Source organism: Salvia splendens, chromosome 18, assembly GCF_004379255.2.
Source record: "Salvia splendens isolate huo1 chromosome 18, SspV2, whole genome shotgun sequence".
Taxonomy (NCBI): Eukaryota; Viridiplantae; Streptophyta; class Magnoliopsida; order Lamiales; family Lamiaceae; genus Salvia; species Salvia splendens.
This window is the reverse complement of record NC_056049.1, coordinates 4,815,502-4,832,725: the sequence shown is the minus strand read 5'-3', so window position 1 is coordinate 4,832,725 and position 17,224 is coordinate 4,815,502. Positions and strand designations below refer to the sequence as shown.

At 38.4% G+C, this 17,224-nt stretch overlaps 2 protein-coding genes across 2 annotated transcripts; one reads left to right on the top strand and one right to left on the bottom strand.

The window, feature by feature from the left end:
* Positions 1 to 151: 151 nt before the first annotated feature.
* LOC121777041 (protein FORGETTER 1-like) lies at positions 152 to 15,618 on the top strand. Its single transcript, XM_042174170.1, has 32 exons — positions 152 to 832; positions 3,894 to 3,959; positions 4,052 to 4,225; positions 4,303 to 4,433; positions 4,607 to 4,683; positions 5,178 to 5,356; positions 5,463 to 5,540; positions 6,368 to 6,500; positions 7,034 to 7,094; positions 7,163 to 7,244; positions 7,719 to 7,847; positions 7,955 to 8,098; positions 8,323 to 8,422; positions 8,507 to 8,635; positions 9,185 to 9,252; positions 9,360 to 9,532; positions 9,624 to 9,717; positions 9,796 to 9,893; positions 9,970 to 10,105; positions 10,225 to 10,331; positions 11,278 to 11,373; positions 11,461 to 11,548; positions 11,648 to 11,768; positions 11,963 to 12,074; positions 12,149 to 12,272; positions 12,339 to 12,416; positions 12,501 to 12,619; positions 13,836 to 13,889; positions 13,975 to 14,077; positions 14,670 to 14,798; positions 15,049 to 15,160; positions 15,243 to 15,618. Exons 1-32 carry the CDS (start codon positions 374 to 376, stop codon positions 15,281 to 15,283), a joined length of 3,795 nt encoding a protein of 1,264 aa, XP_042030104.1. The 5' UTR covers positions 152 to 373; the 3' UTR covers positions 15,284 to 15,618.
* A 90-nt stretch (positions 15,619 to 15,708) lies between these two features.
* LOC121777042 (metacaspase-4-like) lies at positions 15,709 to 17,224 on the bottom strand. The gene is made up of 2 exons (XM_042174171.1): positions 16,857 to 17,224; positions 15,709 to 16,587 (listed from the first exon to the last, which is right to left on the bottom strand). Exons 1-2 carry the CDS (start codon positions 17,200 to 17,202, stop codon positions 15,737 to 15,739), a joined length of 1,197 nt encoding a protein of 398 aa, XP_042030105.1. The 5' UTR covers positions 17,203 to 17,224; the 3' UTR covers positions 15,709 to 15,736.

The following is a 17,224-nucleotide window of genomic DNA, read 5'->3' as shown; positions in this document are numbered from 1 at the left end:
TGTGCGAACTGCTCGCCCGAAAACACCTGCCCCAGCTAGCTACTTCACCAACATGGCGAGCCACCGTGGTCCTAATTGACGCTCGTGGCGAGCACGTGGGTGGAGGCGGCGGGAGTGACTTGCATCAGCGCCTTGCACTTGCACATGGATCTTCACGAACTCAATCCTCACCAATAGAGCGCCAAATCCCCCTCTACTTTTTTATTCCTTTTTGCCGCTCCCTCTCTCCCCCAAATTCACCTCACCTCAACCAAACCCTCATTCACATTCACGCACTTTCAATTTTTCAAAATTGAATCCAATTTCCTCCTAATTCTCACCACTCCACTCATCACTCAATCCCCTCCATCGCCACCAATCCCCAATTTCCCCCATGGGGCAGCCCTCGTTGCCGCCTCCGCCAATCGCCCCTCCCCCTCCCCCGCCGCCGGCTCAGATCGGCTCCGTTCCCGCCGCTGGGTGCCAGGTGCGGTGCGCAGGCTGCAAGATGGTCCTCACCGTGATGCCCGGCCTGACCGAGTTCGTCTGCCCTACGTGCCAGCTGCCGCAGATGCTGCCGCCCGAGCTGATGCGGCCCAACCAGGCCCAGGCCCAACAGCATCGGACTGCCCCGGCCCACGGCATTGATCCGACTAAGATCCAGCTGCCATGCGCCAACTGCAAGGCCATACTCAATGTGCCGCATGGCTTGTCTCGCTTCAATTGCCCCCAGTGTCAAATTAATCTCGCCGTCGATCTCTCCAAGATTTCGCAGGCGTTGGCTCCTCCAGTCCGCCAGCATCCGTCTCTCACTCTGCTGCCACCGCTGCCACTGCCAGAGGAAGTCAATGAGGTTTTCCTTCTTCTCATTTCAATTTGGCTACTGGGATTTTCACAATCTGAGTTGTTGTAGGCTGACAAGTGTAATGCTGGTAGTTTTGTTTCAATTTGAGTTAAGATAGTGAAAGGCTAATTACGGTTGCAATTCATCCCTTTAAATGACATGCATAGACGCCTGGGATTTGTTTTTGGGTCCTACTGAATGTAGCATTGGTGGATAAGTTGTTTAAAGGCAAAGACATGAAAAAATATTAACTTTCATATCATGCTTCACTACCTGACCAAGGATATTAATGCCATGTTTTAGCTGTTCAATTTTTTTTGCATGGTGGGACATAATTCAGTATAGTCTGAGTTGATTCTGAATAATTTTATGTCATAAGTGACATTATCCTATCCTAGCAATGGAGGACTTTGTTATTAGCTTCAGATAAATGTTCTTATAGTATGAGTATCCACATTATACTTGACAATCAATATCAGTATTTTTTTTGTGGTTTTTTTTCTCGTTAAGTTTCACTTGTGAACACAGGATATCTAATATCTGATCTTTATAAAATTGGGAATACTATTATTGAGAAAATGGGAGCTTTTCAGCGTGACTACTTTTTAGTTTGAAGTCTGGACTTATTCGTTGTTCCTGGTATCAATTATCAACTGGTATATACAGTTATCAACTTACCATCTAATTTTGCCTTCAGATAGACTATGATGAAACTATGTTATTTATCAGTGGTGAATTTTCCCTTGCAGTATCTTCCTTCATTTAAATTGTATGAACAAACCTCATCCATTTGCTTCAAACATGCAACTTAACAAATAACAAACATTTCTTAGTAAAAAATCAATTCTTGAAGAATTATTTTCTTCAATATCTGCCAAGCTATGGCTCAAAGGTCCACAAAAGGTGGTAGTTTGTAAGTCATGAGCATGCACATATGTGGGAATTATTTTACTTAGAGTATGTTGATAGACAGATTTCCTTTCAAAAATCGTATTTCTGGAAACTCTTAAAAAATGAGAGACCGTAGCTGTTGTTATCTTGAGGTTCTATTGACAGCTCTATATTTGTACTGTTATCTATAATGATTCTAAATTGAACGGGTATCTAGATTATGTTATTTCAATGTTTACCACTAAAATTTTTGGAACTAATATTTTCTCATTTTCAGTCAGCCTGTTCTCCCACATTCTAGATCTGCATATTATTTTCTTCTCATGCATACCAAAGAACACATCAAGTAGAGACATTATATTAGACTAATAACATTAGCTTTCTTGTTTTTGCCTCTTAGACTGTACCCATTGGCGGTGGCAAATGTTGTGTTTATGGTAGAGTTTTTGATCCGTTAGTTAGATTACAATGTTTCATAGAAATTATAATATGTTCTCACATTTTCTTGTCAGAGTGTATATTTTTAGGCTATTAATGCAAAAATTCTAAAATGCCCCACGTTGCACAGCAAAACCTGGATATTTAATGTTCAGGCTCACTGACTCAATGTCAGATATGGATACTTTGTCATAGTATCTCATTTTCCCGCATGGACCCTACTTTTTTGAATGCAGATTTGCGCTTCTAAGCATAGAGCCAATAATATAAATTAGAGAATGTTAATTTGGATCAGGTAGAAGAAAAAAAAAATATTAAATCCACCTTGTGGAAGGGTACGTAAAATTTACCATCTTGCAGTAAATTCATGTAACATGGGTGTTCAGATTATTTCAAGTTATACGCAAAAAAGATATCCTTATTAGAATTAAAAGCAAGGTGCTGGCTGCCTCATCTTAAATGGAGACATGTCTAGCTTCTTGATATATCAGTTGAAACAATGGAGAAATACTGTGAAGCTTAGAATACATGCTATACCCTGGCGTTAATCCTTGCAAAAAACTAAATAAGTAACGAGATCAGTGGTTGAGTATGAAGGGAACTGCTATTTGTTAAATTAGGTGAAGGTAGGTGGCTTTGGATAGAATTGGCGATCTGGACCTATATATGCTTAAAATTATAAAATTACAGTTGTTCTAGATCATAGACAAGCAATAAGGCACGAGGAAAAGTGTTGTTGAAGGGTTATCGATCAGTATATATTTCTTGGTTAATTCTCCTGTGAATACACGAACTGTACTAAAATTTTTGTTTTTAACCAACTCTATTTTTTGGAATTTGGAATGAGTCAAAATTTTGTTGGTCAATAACTCGGTTCGCATTTCGCAAAGCCCGATGTGACATCCGAAGGTACCATTGAAAAGTTCATTATGGTTTTTTTTGCTGGAATTGGATTCATATATACCACAAACCAGAAGATAGATATCATTGAAAGTTTTTCAGTGGTATATTCGGATTTCACATTGGACACTAGAGAACTGAGTTATAGGCAAACGAAATTTGAATTCATACCAAATTCTATTTTTTTAAAAATTCATGTGTATTTTGACAAAATAATAGAGTTGCTAAAAAACCAAAACTTGTGTACAGTTTGTGTATTTGCAGTTATGAAACCATATTTCGTATCTGCTACAACTGTTTAACTTATCACGGTAATATTATTGGCCTATATTTCTCGACTGGGTTATCCAAGGGGTGGGTTTTTGATTATTCTTCTACAGTCAAGTTTAGCCAACCATGTCTGACACCACTATATAGTAAGTTCCAAAAAATCAATTGCTTGACTAGGTTTAGTATTTGTCTATCAAGCAATCCAAATGTATCCCCAGGTTTACTCTGTATCTGTTTCGGATATGTAATGCACCCGTTGCCCATTTTGCAAGAGGATTGCTTATTACTGAGTAGAATGTATGGGTTTTAAGTAAGAATATATTATAAAAATTCGCCAATGTAGCAAGAGGAAAATATGAAATATTGCTTTTGCTATAAATGAGTTGGTTAATGCATATGCTGATATATTGAGTTGTTACATTAAACTGCTTATATTGAATTTACTGCTTTGGGTGCATGAATACATTTTGTTCATCATGAAATTTTTTCTTCTTTCCCATCCTTATAACATATACGCTCATTGTTTAGAACCTTGTCAATTATTAATGCTTTTCTCCCTCACTCATGCCAGGTGGCCATCGAAGTGGAAAGGGAAGAAGATGAAGGTGGATTGGCTGGAGAAACATTTACGGATTATGTATTCCATCCCACTGTTCTCTGTCTATGTGATTTTCAGGCTTCTGAAAGATATGGACCAATTCTAATAAAACTTTACCCTGTTTCGTTCAGCGACCACCTAAACTATCTATTGGTCCTCCTCATCCAGATCCTGTTGTGGAGACATCGTCTTTATCTGCTGTACAACCTCCTGAACCCACTTATGACCTCAGGATTAAGGATGATCTAGAACGTTCAAAAGCATTGTCATGCTTACAGATTGAAACTCTAGTCTATGCTTGTCAGGTTACTTTAACAAACTTACGTGAAACATCTTCTGTGCATCGCCAACATAACTTACCGTAAAACCTTCCGTGTGGCAGAGACATCTCCAGCACCTTCCAGACGGTGAAAGAGCTGGTTTTTTTCTTGGTGATGGTGCTGGTGTGGGTAAAGGAAGGACAATTGCTGGGTTAATATGGGAGAACTGGCACCATGGGAGAAGAAAAGCGTTGTAAGTATTCAGCAAGAACCAATGTTTCGGTATTGTGCATTAAAATTGGCTAGAGATCTCTTGTGTTTACTAGCCACAGTGATTTATCAGTTATGAGACATTAATGAGCTGATTGGCTGATTGCTTAGTTCATTAGGATTTTTTGGATTATATTTTACTAATGGCCCATGCAGGTGGATATCTGTAGGTTCGGACTTGAAATTTGATGCTAGAAGAGACTTGGACGATGTTGGTGCGACATGTATAGAAGGTTGGTCTGGACTATATCATAAGTTTATCCATATTCTGATGGGAAGTGGATTTTCTTAGTAATTTTTGTTTTGTGATTTTTACTAGTTTTATGTTGAAGTAAATAGAAGAACATTAAGACATTGCCTTGCTCATTGATTTTATTACTGAATAGGTTTAGATATCAACTTTTGGTTCCTTTCATGTTATATTAACATGTTAGGATTTATTCTGCTGCATCGACAAGAACCATAATGTTTAGATTAGACCTTTCATCGTGATGCTAGTTAACATTTGGGGTGGCATACAGTCTGCACATGTCAGCAATTTAAATGGGGAAAAGACACTCTTCATTCTATTTATTGTTCTGTCTTTGTTTTTTTGTCTTATTGGCTTGTGCTATGCTGTTCCATACTCTGTTTGGCTAGCAATCAATACACAATCATATTTTTTTTAATTTCATTGATATACTTTTCTAACATGTCATATTTCATTTGTCATAATTTTCCTTTGTAGTTCATGCTCTGAACAAGCTTCCTTACTCTAAGCTCGATTCCAAGGCTGTTGGTATTAAGGAGGGAGTTGTTTTCTTGACCTATAGCAGCCTCATTGCATCCTCTGAGAGAGGACGTTCGCGTTTGCATCAGCTTGTGCAATGGTTTGGTGACATGGATGGACTCATTGTATTTGATGAGGTAGGGCTGTTTTAAAAGCCATCTTATGGCTCTATTTAGTATTGACTAGTTAATATGATCAATGATGTGATGAACTTTTCTGTTACTTGTAAATGCATTCTTGTAGTGTCATAAAGCAAAAAATCTGGTTCCTGAAGCTGGGGGGCAGCCAACAAAGACGGGCGAAGCCGTTCTTGATATCCAGGTGGAACTCCTCAAATTTTGTTCTATAATGTTGCTCCCTCCGTCCCACTCTAAGTGGAGCATTTCTATTTTGACACGGGATTTTATGTAGTGTTGTTTTGTGAGTTAAGGGAGAGAGTAAAGTGAGAGGGAAAAAGTAGAGAGAGTGATGTTTCTATTTTTAGAAATGTGTCATTTAGATTGGGACATCCCAAAAAGGAAAATGGTTCACTTAGAGTGGGACGGAGGGAGTATTAATGTTATTCCCAAGCTATTCCTGAGGCTTGACATTTTTTTGTTTTGTTTTGTTTCGTAAAGTTGAGCACTTGGTAATATCGTTTTCCATCTGTATTTGCTTCCTTTGCTTCCACTGATTCATATACTAAGGGTTAGAAGACGTATATAGATTAATTAACCTATGGCAAGATTCAGTTTTAGCATTTATAACATTTATGGAAATTTAGGATCAAATGCATCCACTAACATAATACATCACTGCCTGAAGAAAGCAACCAGATAATGTGCTAACAAGGATGTCATAAAAGCATTTATGCTCTTAATGGGCACCAAGATGCTTATGTTGGAATATCTGTCCCATACAGCATCCCGAATTTTATTTATAGCTCTTGTCCTCTAAATTATTATTTTGACCTTTTATGGTTCTCCTAATGATGGTTGTTTTCCAGCATGTGTGCAGTGTGCTGCTGCAGTCTTTACTGCTATGTGAACCTGTGTGCTTCAAGACCCTCATTTTCTGCACTTACTTTCCATCTCAACATTTGCACTTTATATATGCATCACATAATTTTAAGGATATTTTCTTTTTGCTTATGAATTTCTCCTATGCAGGCCAAACTTCCTGATGCTCGTGTCATCTATTGCTCAGCAACTGGTGCTTCTGAACCACGCAATTTAGGCTATATGGTCCGCCTCGGTCTTTGGGGATCAGGAACATCATTTCTCAACTTTCGTGAATTTTTAGGTGCAATTTTCATTTGACATGTGCTTACCTGCTTAATATGCTCTCAATACTGGGCGAAATTTAATTCACACTCTGAGAACATATTCATATAGTTTGAACTTTGGAATTGCTTGTGTAGCAATTTACCTTAGGATCTATCTTTTTATGTGGTCATTGCCCCAATATTTTGCAAACTCTTTTTCCCAATCCGAGGGCAAAATCTGGTTCTAGATATTCCACTTTCTATTTTTGAGGTTTTGTTCATATTTGTAACATGCTCTGTTCATACAGAATGTTCTTGATGGATTTTGAATTTTGGTGTATCGTTCCCGTTGAGTTCTACTTGTGCTCCTTTTCTTTCTCCACTTGCATACATGTTGGCCCCACAAAATAAGATGTGGCATAGAATGGCTGGTTAGAAATGTTTCAAGAGTGCACACGCTTTTAAGCTTAATGAATATTTTCTTAAGCGTATTTTTTTTTCTGTCATCCACTTCTCTTCCTATGAAGTAATTCTTTAAATGAGCATTAACAATATATGTTAATTGTTTCAGGTGCAATGGATAAAGGGGGTGTTGGAGCTCTGGAACTTGTTGCCATGGATATGAAAGCAAGGTTAGAACATTTTTTTTGGAATATCTTGTAAACTCCTAGATTTTTAATTGAAACTGGCTTCTATTTAGGGGGATGTATGTTTGTCGCACGCTGAGCTACAAAGGTGCGGAATTTGAAGTGGTTGAAGTTCCATTGGAGGCCAAAATGACGGTATGTTCAACATCACTTTGTCTTGCAGACATGAAATGAGGGTCTTATTACTTACTATTAACTAATCTTCAATGCTTTATGATTACCTTTTGTAAGATCTAGATTGTTTCCTATTCAATATTGGCATTTTTGATGTACATATATGCATCCATGGGCCGAGATCGGTCTTAGTTATGATATAGGGTGTTGTCTCACCCTAATGCAACCCTATATATATTGAGAGTGATTCAAATTGGTTAAGGTATGATACATACATGCATTTTTTCTCCTGTCTGTTATTATATCTGTACAAGTTCACTGAGGAAACCTATCCATCAACCAAGTAACTCATGTATTACTTGTATTTTATTAGTTTCTTGTTTTAATTTAATGAATTTGTTAGTAGTTTACTTCCAGTTCATTCCTTTTGTAGTTTGATAAGTATTTCTTATGTGGCTATCTTGTGCTTACTAGTTTTTGTTTTGCTGGTTTCAGGAAATGTATGAAAAAGCGGCAGAGTTCTGGGCTCGTTTGAGAATGGAGTTGCTAGCAGCCAGCACCTTTCTCACCAACGAGAAGCCTAATTCGAGTCAAGTGTGGAGATTGTACTGGGCAAGTCATCAGGTACTGTAGTAAATATTTTTAGCTTCGTAGATCTGACCCTTTTCCCATAGGTCACTTCTCATTATGGTAATGTATGTGTGTGTGTTTTTGTTCTTTTTGGTATACAGCGGTTCTTTAGGCATGTTTGTATGTCAGCTAAAGTGCCTGCAGTGGTTAGACTTTCTCAACAAGCATTGCTGGAAAATAAGTGTGTGGTTATAGGCCTACAGAGTACTGGGGAAGCAAGGGCTGAGGAAGTTATTACTAAATATGTAAGATTGTTCTCCACTGTATGTTTTTGTGCAATTCAAAGTATAACTTAAACTTCCATATGTCCTAGTGGCATGATTCTGTATGAAGAGCAAAAGAAAATTTCATGTTTAGTACTATGTGATTACAAAGTTAATTTTCATCTTTATCAGTGATATTTCTGATGGATTTTGTTGAGATAACTTTCTCTAATTAACTTCTTGAAACTTTTCATTGTATTGGATAGGGTTTGGAGCTTGATGATTTTATATCTGGGCCTCGTGAGTTATTATTGAAATTTGTTGAGGAAAATTATCCCCTCCCAGACAAGCCTGAACCACTTCCTGGTATTTGTTTGTTATATGTTTTTTTATTAACTTCTCCTTATTTGGCATGTAGTAGTTAGTGACTTCATTTTGCGATTTGTGCAGAGGAAAGTGTAAAAGAGCTTCAAAGAAAGAGGCATTCAGCTACACCTGGTGTGTCATTTGCAGGGAGGGTAAGGAAAGTTGCCAAACGGGAAGTTGAAAGCGAAGAAGAAAGCGAGTGGCAATCTGAAAGTAATTACAGTATCTTATGCGATAATTTATTTCTGCAAAATCAACAATCAATTATGACACCCTGAATCCAGCTTTATACGTTTTTTGACATGTTGTAATTGCAGAAAACAATTGCTGTAGATGCACATTGCCATCCACTTAGTATCTTCCATAACCATTTCTTAGATCTTCCTGTTCGAGTAGTTAGAGTTTTAATTGTTTCTCTAGAAATCTTATTGAGAGTCTGAGACTGCAAGTCCTTTGCTTATATAGTCTTCAGTTTCATCATTTATTTAATGCGTTGATGCTAAAATATGAGTTTTTAATTATGAGTAGAAGAAAAAAAGAGCTGTTTTGCTTTTGGTTAGGTTGTCCCATAAATCCCTGCCCTGTATCTGAGATATGAGCTTGGACGTATGAGACACTGAGACCTCTACTTACTACAAAAGCTGATATTTTAATTACAATAAGTGGAGCTGTAAATACGAATCGTATAATCTTTATTTTACTACTTGCTTTGGAATTATTATGATTTCTTTAATTACATAATGGTCTTTGTATAAAATGCAGGCGACACTGACCCTGAAGCTGAATCTGATGATGAGTTCGAGATCTGCAACATTTGCAGTTTGGAAGGGGTATATTTCATGTACCTTGTCCCTTTTCTAATATGACAACGATGATTTGGATAGTTGTTTCATCATTATTTTTTCGTCCCTCATTGTCTACTTATTCATGAGTATAGGAAAGGAAGAAATTGCTTCAATGTTCATGTTGCAGCCAGCTTGTTCACCCTGCTTGTCTGGTTCCACCTGTTGTCGACGTAATATCTGAGGATTGGTCTTGTTATTCATGCAAGGAGAAAACAGAGGAGTTTCTCCGAGCTAGACAAGTCTACTATGAAGAACTGCTGAAAAGGTACCAACCCTTATTAAAATCTGTTTATGCTTTCTCTTAAAAGTATTTCGAATCTCTTATTTGTCTCTGTGCATTTTTTTCACCAAATTAGATATGAAGGAGCCCTTGAACGCAAATTGAAATTTCTAGAAATAATACGATCGTTGGATCTCCCCAACAATCCGTTAGATGATATTGTTGATCAGGTAATTTCAGTTTTCATAAAGTACAAACAGAATTTCTTATCCATACACCTTATTTTATTGGCTGTGATACTGGAGCAGCTTGGAGGCCCTGATAAAGTAGCAGAAATCACAGGGCGACGAGGCATGCTAGTCAGGGCTTCTGACGGAAAAGGTGTTACTTATCAGGCACGGAACACGTGAGTTGTGACATGCCCCTATATCACCATTTTGAGTTGTGTTTGTAGTTGCTAACTCATACGCTGTGTGCTTTAGGAAAGATGTGACCATGGAAATGGTCAATATGCATGAAAAACAGCTCTTCATGAGTGGTAAAAAACTAGTAGCTATTATATCTGAGGCTGGATCTGCTGGTGTTTCTTTGCAAGCAGATAGAAGAGCAGTCAATCAGGTATCGTGATTGGAATGTTTTTTCTAGTGGTTTTTGTGGTTCTGCCTTAGGATCATGCTTTATTACTTTAATGTCATTTTCTTGTTCATTCATGTTGAATAATTTTGTTCTTGGAACAGAGAAGAAGAGTTCATCTAACTCTTGAACTGCCTTGGAGTGCTGATAGAGCCATTCAACAATTTGGAAGAACTCACAGATCAAATCAAGCTTCTGCACCGCAATATAGGTGGTTATGAATTTTGATTTAATAAAAGACCTTATGACAGTTGTTGCATCAATATGTGCAAACTGAGTTTCACACTGGCATAAAAGTGGCAATAGTGAATTCTACCCACTAGAAAGTGTGAAAAGAATTCTACTTGTTTGAAACTATATAGAATCTACCTACTTTATTGGTGAAGGGTAAATATCCGAATATTCTACAAAAATATAAAATTATAAATACATATTACTGATATGTACAAATTTAATTTCTTCACATCTTCAAAACATTATTCTGTTGTAAGATTTTTTCTAACTTTATTTCATGCAAAATTCTGAACTAGTAACTAAGGAGTAATGTTTATTTTTTTATTGCTTGTAACAAAGTAATGTTATTTCAACCTCTTTATGTTGTCCATGTGAGTTTTATAGATGTTTTTCATATATTATTCTTGAAACTTTAAAGCAAATTTAGGACTGTTTTTTTTGCTTGTTTCATGTTTGCACATCCCAATTTGAATTGCCGGCACTGAGCCATTTCATTTGCAGTAGAGGACTTTTCTCTACTGCACGATGTCCTCTTAATTTCTTTTGCAAAAAGAAAAATTTCATGTACTAGTACTACACATGCAGTGATGACTGAAAGTTGAATTAATAAATTTGGGTAGATTTTATATATTTCAAGCAAGTAGTTGTCTTTTACTTCAATAAACTGAATGTGGGTATTTCCAAAAAGTGCCTAACCTAATATGAAACCAGTGATTCTAGAATCAAAAGTGTACATCACTCATGTCACACATGAGCTTGAAGGTATGCATGGGGCATTGATAATATTATTATGAGTCTGGAGGTAAGCCTGGTGTATTGTTATTTGGCATACTATAAATTCACAGTTAACAAATTTTTAAAGGGACATTAACCTGAATAAGTGAATATGAAGATGTAAGTATATTAATTTTCTATTCTTATAGGCTGCTTTTCACAAATCTTGGTGGTGAACGACGTTTTGCTTCAATTGTTGCAAAGAGACTTGAATCTCTTGGAGCACTGACACAGGGAGACCGAAGGTAATACCATTGTTGTAGCTGATAAGGTACATTTCAGTTTCTTATTACCTACCCGCACTAGTTGGCTTACATCATCTTATATTGCAGAGCTGGACCATCTCTCAGTGCTTACAATTATGATAGTGCATTTGGAAAGAAGGCATTAATGAATTTGTATAAGGGACTCATGGATCTGGTACTAATCTCGGTGATTTTTTTATATTGCAACAAAACTTCCAAAATGGATTTTACTTTTGTGTGAAGGTCTTATTGTTATATTGTTTTGAATCATTAGGAACCTTTGGCCATTGTTCCACCAGGATGTTCATCAGAAAAGCCTGAAACAATAGAAGAATTCATGACAGAGGGAAGAGCTGCTCTTCATTCTGTTGGAATAATTAGAGATCCAGCTACCGGTAATACTAAGCATCTGAATATATGTATTAGCCTTCTCTTGACTATTGTTTCACTTTCCATTTTGTCCCACTGTGTTTTCATATATGGCAGCTTCTAGAAGGTAGTTTCATAGATTCTAGCTCTCATGTACTAAGATTCACCTACATCCTGTGTTTTCATAGCCCAAATTATAATTATTCACTAATGCTTGTAGGTAATGGGAAGGATGCCGGAAAGCTTTCTGGCCGTATAGTTGATTCAGACATGAATGATGTTGGGCGTTTCCTGAACCGAATTTTAGGACTTTCTCCGGGGATTCAAAATAGGTTTTGTAGTTTGTTTGACCAGTACTATTCTGTGTGTGATGGTCATCATAATAGTTGCACTGATGGTATTGCAGGCTGTTCGAGTTATTTGTTGGAATCTTTGATATTCTTATTCGGAAAGCACGTATTGAAGGGCACCTGGATTCTGGTATTGTTGATGTGAAGGCTAACACAATCGGGTTGCAGGGAGCACCAAAGGTTACAATACTCAGTGAATTTGTGGGTTAAACATTATAACCCGTTCTTAATATACTCATTTTTCAGACTGTGCATATTGACAATATGTCCGGAGCATCCACTGTGTTGTTTACTTTCACCTTGGACCGAGGAATGACATGGGAGGTATTTAATTTATTTTAAAAAGTCCAAACAGATAGATTGTATTGGTTTCTAGAAGGTCAGGGATGTTTACTTTTCTTTGTGCAGGCTGCTTCCTCATTGCTTGAGGAAAAGCAAAAGGGTGATACTGGATCAAGTAACACTGGATTCTACGAATCAAGGAGAGAATGGATGGGAAAACGACATTATGTTTTAGCAGTTGAAGAGTATGTTTCTTCTTGACTTACATTTACATTACCATTACGGTTGTGTAGTACACGGCTAAAGAATTTATGTGAAACTGGAGATTTGCATTGGTCACTGGGATCAGTTTTTAAACCCCAGTTAATGTATATAATTGTGAATTTAAGTACTATTTTAAACTTTAAAATTTTTGTTGAAACAAATTCAAACTTTCTACAATTCTAAGAGTTTATTAACTATTGACTTAAACTAATGTTCTATTTTTCGAAACGTGTTCTATGACCCCTACTTTCTACCAACACGGAAGTACTTTTCCTCTCTAGCTTTCTGTCTTCATCTCTCTATACTGCCTGTCTCCTCGTCTCCAGCAGGTTATCTCTTTTTCTTAGGGAGGCTCCTAGGCTTTTGACTTTTGAGTGATTCACGGCGGGTCTCTTGCAACCCATTTTGAAAGGTTATTGGTAATTGGACCAGCCTTGCTCCCATGCCTAATTGAAACAGTCTGAAGTTCTAAACAGCGCATATTAGTAGTGTATTGTCACTGAACTGTAGTGGCATGTTAATCATGGTACTAAGCTAGATTGCGGAACCATGATTAGCTTTTTTAACATTGTTTGAGCCCTTGAGATATCAGATTATTTGTTATTAAGATTAGATGCAATTTGTTATTAAGATTAGATGCATCTTTGTAAAGTATAGGATTGTGATAAAAATATAACTAATTTCTGATGCAGAACTGCAGAAGTGACATTATTAGATAACACTAAGTTCATTTTAGAAAATCCAGATTTTAAAAATATGGAGGTCATTTTTAGATTGTTTCAGGTCATCATTTCTAAATTTAACTAAACACTGACTAATAATGACCTCCGTAAACGATCTAAAAATGAACTCCGTGTTGTCTAAAAATGACACTTCTGCATTAGGAATTAGTTGTTCATATATCACAACCCTCTTAAGTATATGCATAACATGGAGAAAGAATGTGCAAGTAGCAGAAATGTGCTTTATGGAGTATAAAGTCTAAAGATGACATTATATTTTGTATTCTTACATTTTTCAGTCCTTGAACTTTGGTCTCATTTTTTGTTTGCCATGCTGATTGCTTTATTTTGCTCTGGTATCGTTTTGCTAATATCTGGAGTAAACATACAAGTATTTACAGATTTACCAGTTTGCAGATGCGGGCTCATATCCTGCTAATGCTTATGTGTCTAAATCTTGTTATCCTCATTTCAGCTCTGATTCTGGAGAGTACAAAATTTTCCGACCAAACCTTGGGGAGTCTATCAGGTGCATAGACATTCCAACCCCAAATTTCACATGATTTCCTTATCAGTATCTCTGCTAGGCTTCTGAGATCACTTCCAATATCCAGGGAGATGACACTAACAGAACTAAAAGAAAAATATAGAAAACTTTCAGCTCTTGAGAAAGCGCGTACTGGCTGGGAAGGTGAATATGAAGTTTCTTCCAAGCAGGTAACTATCCCATTAACTTTGACTTAATAAACTTGAAAAGCTTTGATATACTACTATTTTCTTTTACGGTTGAGGCATGACAACATGGTTATATATAAATATAAAATGGAAGTCTTCATTTATAAACATGAGCGCATATACTTACTAGAATGAAACTACATTTGATGCGACGTGAACGGGATCAATTGCTGGGAGAAAATAAGAGTAGATGAGATAATAGGAACTTCCAAGGGCACCAAACTGCTGTAACCTTGTGTTAATAATTTGTACTCCCTCCGTCCACGAAAAATAGTCTCACTTTGCCATGTTGGGATGTCCAAAAAAAATAGTAACTTGCAGGGGCACCAAACTGCTGTAATTTGTTGTAGTAAGTTTATCGTTGCTGCTAAACCACTCCCCATCTCATAGTATTTGTTTTATATCCTTGCCCCCCTCCCCCCCCCCCCCCCAAAAAAAAAAAAAACCTTCAGTACAAAACTGTTTAACATAGAAAATGCTTCATTTGTAAAATTACTTATGGCACTACGGTAGCTGTTATGCCATTGTATTTTGACAATAGAGTTGCAACAGCTTATTGAGTTTTCACATGCAGTGCATGCACGGTCCCAACTGTAAATTGGGCAGCTTCTGCACTACAGGCAGAAGGCTACAGGAAGTGAACGTTTTGGGTGGCCTCATTCTTCCTGTTTGGGGCACTGTTGAGAAGGCACTCTCCAAGCAGGTTACTCCATTGTTTTTTTAGCTTTATATAATGCATGATTTCCTGGTATACTATACATGCTTAGGTCAATATTGTAATCCAGCATATGAAATGATTGAAATAATTGTACGGACATGTTTCCTCGTGGTGATCCTAATTTATATAGGTCCTCGACATCTGTTATGCCTAACAGTCTCATCCATCCCGCTGCTTTGGAAATCTTGGTTTAATTAGCTATTTATTTAATTGACATAGTAATTCCTTTTGACAGGCTCGTCAAAGCCATAAAAGAATCCGGGTTGTGCGTATAGAGACCACTTCTGACAATCAACGAATTGTTGGGTTGCTCATCCCAAATGCAGCTGTTCCAACAGTTCTGCAAGGTCTCTCTCTCTCTGTGGTTGTGGCCGTCTAGATTTCATCTGTGTCTTGAACTGTTGTGTCATTGAGATTTTATTGTGGTAGATCTGGCTTGGGTTCACGACATTGACGACGACGACGAGTGAGGATTGGGAGGGCTGAGACTTGTTTTGCCACTTTTTTTGGAGGGGCGTCTGCCTAAACCGTTTGCTGCCAAGATCAAGGATTATGACTTCTAACGTGCTTTGGCGAAGCCATCAGCCATATGGGATTGGCAGTGAAAGCTACGCCCACATTTTTGAGCTTTTTGGTGCAATCAACTATCCTCACATTGTTAATATCCCATTTTTAAGGCCCATTGGATATCTGTTTTTTGTATATTATTATCAATAGCATTCATGTAATATAGGTAAACACAAGAAGATTGTAACTCTCAGAAAACTCATCTCAAATACAAATTCATTTTGCTCCATTTATTAAATTATTGACTACTTATTGAAAATATCACAATAATGGATTCTTATTCTTGAAACCAGCCACCACCAATGCAATTGCAATTGGGGTTACAGAAACCTAACGACAATGCTGTGAACAATCCATCAGCAAACAAAAGGAGCATCAACATGGTGATCACCGCAATATAATCCGGGACGCTGAGTGTAGCCCTGTTTCTGCAAAAGATCCCTCGCCTTCGTGACGAGCTCGTGGTTACTCACTCTACCATCCGATTCAGCAAGAATCGTCTGAATTGCGTTACTGAGAGCGCCAAAAGATTTAGTGGCGTCGCCGGAAGGAGTGGCGTCGGCCGATGTCTGATTAGTCTGGCAGCCGCTGATGAGAATGCTGGTATCAGCCAGTCCTTTCTTGCTTGCTCCGGCATAGGCCTCCTGCTTACTCCCAACAGGGGCTGCCAGCGCAGGTTGCGCGTAGCTCTCGTTGTTCTCAAGCTTCTGCTGCAGAAACTGCTGAGCTAGCCCTCCCATCATTCCAAAAAACCCTCCACCTCCACCTTCACCTCCTTCACCATTGCCACCTTTGATTTTTCCAAATATGAAATTCATGAACTTCTTCACCTTGGGGCTTGCATCTTCCCCGAACACGTCGAAGAGCGTCGGCCGCAGCTTCCCCACATCGATATCTTCCTTGCCAGTTTTCTGCTTCAGCAACTCGATCAGGGTTGAGATCGGCAGAGATTTGTTCTTCACACCTTCAACTTCTTCCTCTTCCTCGTTGTCTTTGCTTTGGCCAAGTCCAACTTTCCTGCGCAGGTAGTTTCTGAAACCTCCAGATTCCTTCTCATCTTCATCATCATCATCCCCACTCTTCCTATGACTCTCTCCGATCTGCTCCTTTGATTCATCAATCAGCCCTCCGCTGTGGCACGAATCCGACACGATCGTGATCTGGCAACCGCTCGGCACTTTGTCGACCAAATCTCTGAAATCATCATCTGATTATCACAAACAAATCATGAATCGCATTAGATCTCCAAACCAAATCCAGCATCTACACCAACACACCAGATTCATACGCAGCGACAGCGAAAAAACGTTGAAATAAATCGTGGAATTTGCAGAAAATCAACAGCAATCATGTATCGCATCGGATCACAAAATCAGATCCACAATCTACACCAACACACCAGATTGATATGGATCGACGACCAAAAAATTGAAACCAATCGCGGAATTCACAGAAAATCAAATGAAGTGAGCTAACCGGTAATGAGGTTCATGTCGGTGGGGACAATGCACTCGTCGTAGCCGGTGTCGTCCTGCTCGCCGGTCTCGGCGGGGAGGCGGGTGCCATGGCCGCTGTAGTGGACGAAGAGGAAGTCGCCGGGGCGGGCGGAGTCAACGAGATCGGAGAGGGCGGCGCGGATGTTGTGGCCGGTGGGCTGCTTGGCGGAATCTTCGGTGTCGATGAGGACGGTGATGTCGTCGTCGGAGAAGCCGTAACGGTTGATGAGGCAAGTGTGCATCCGCCGCACGTCGTTGATGCATCCTTTCAGCTCCGCCTTGGTCCCGGGATAGTTGCACCCGATCAAAACAGCCTTCTTCGCCATGGTTAAGATCAAATGAAATGAG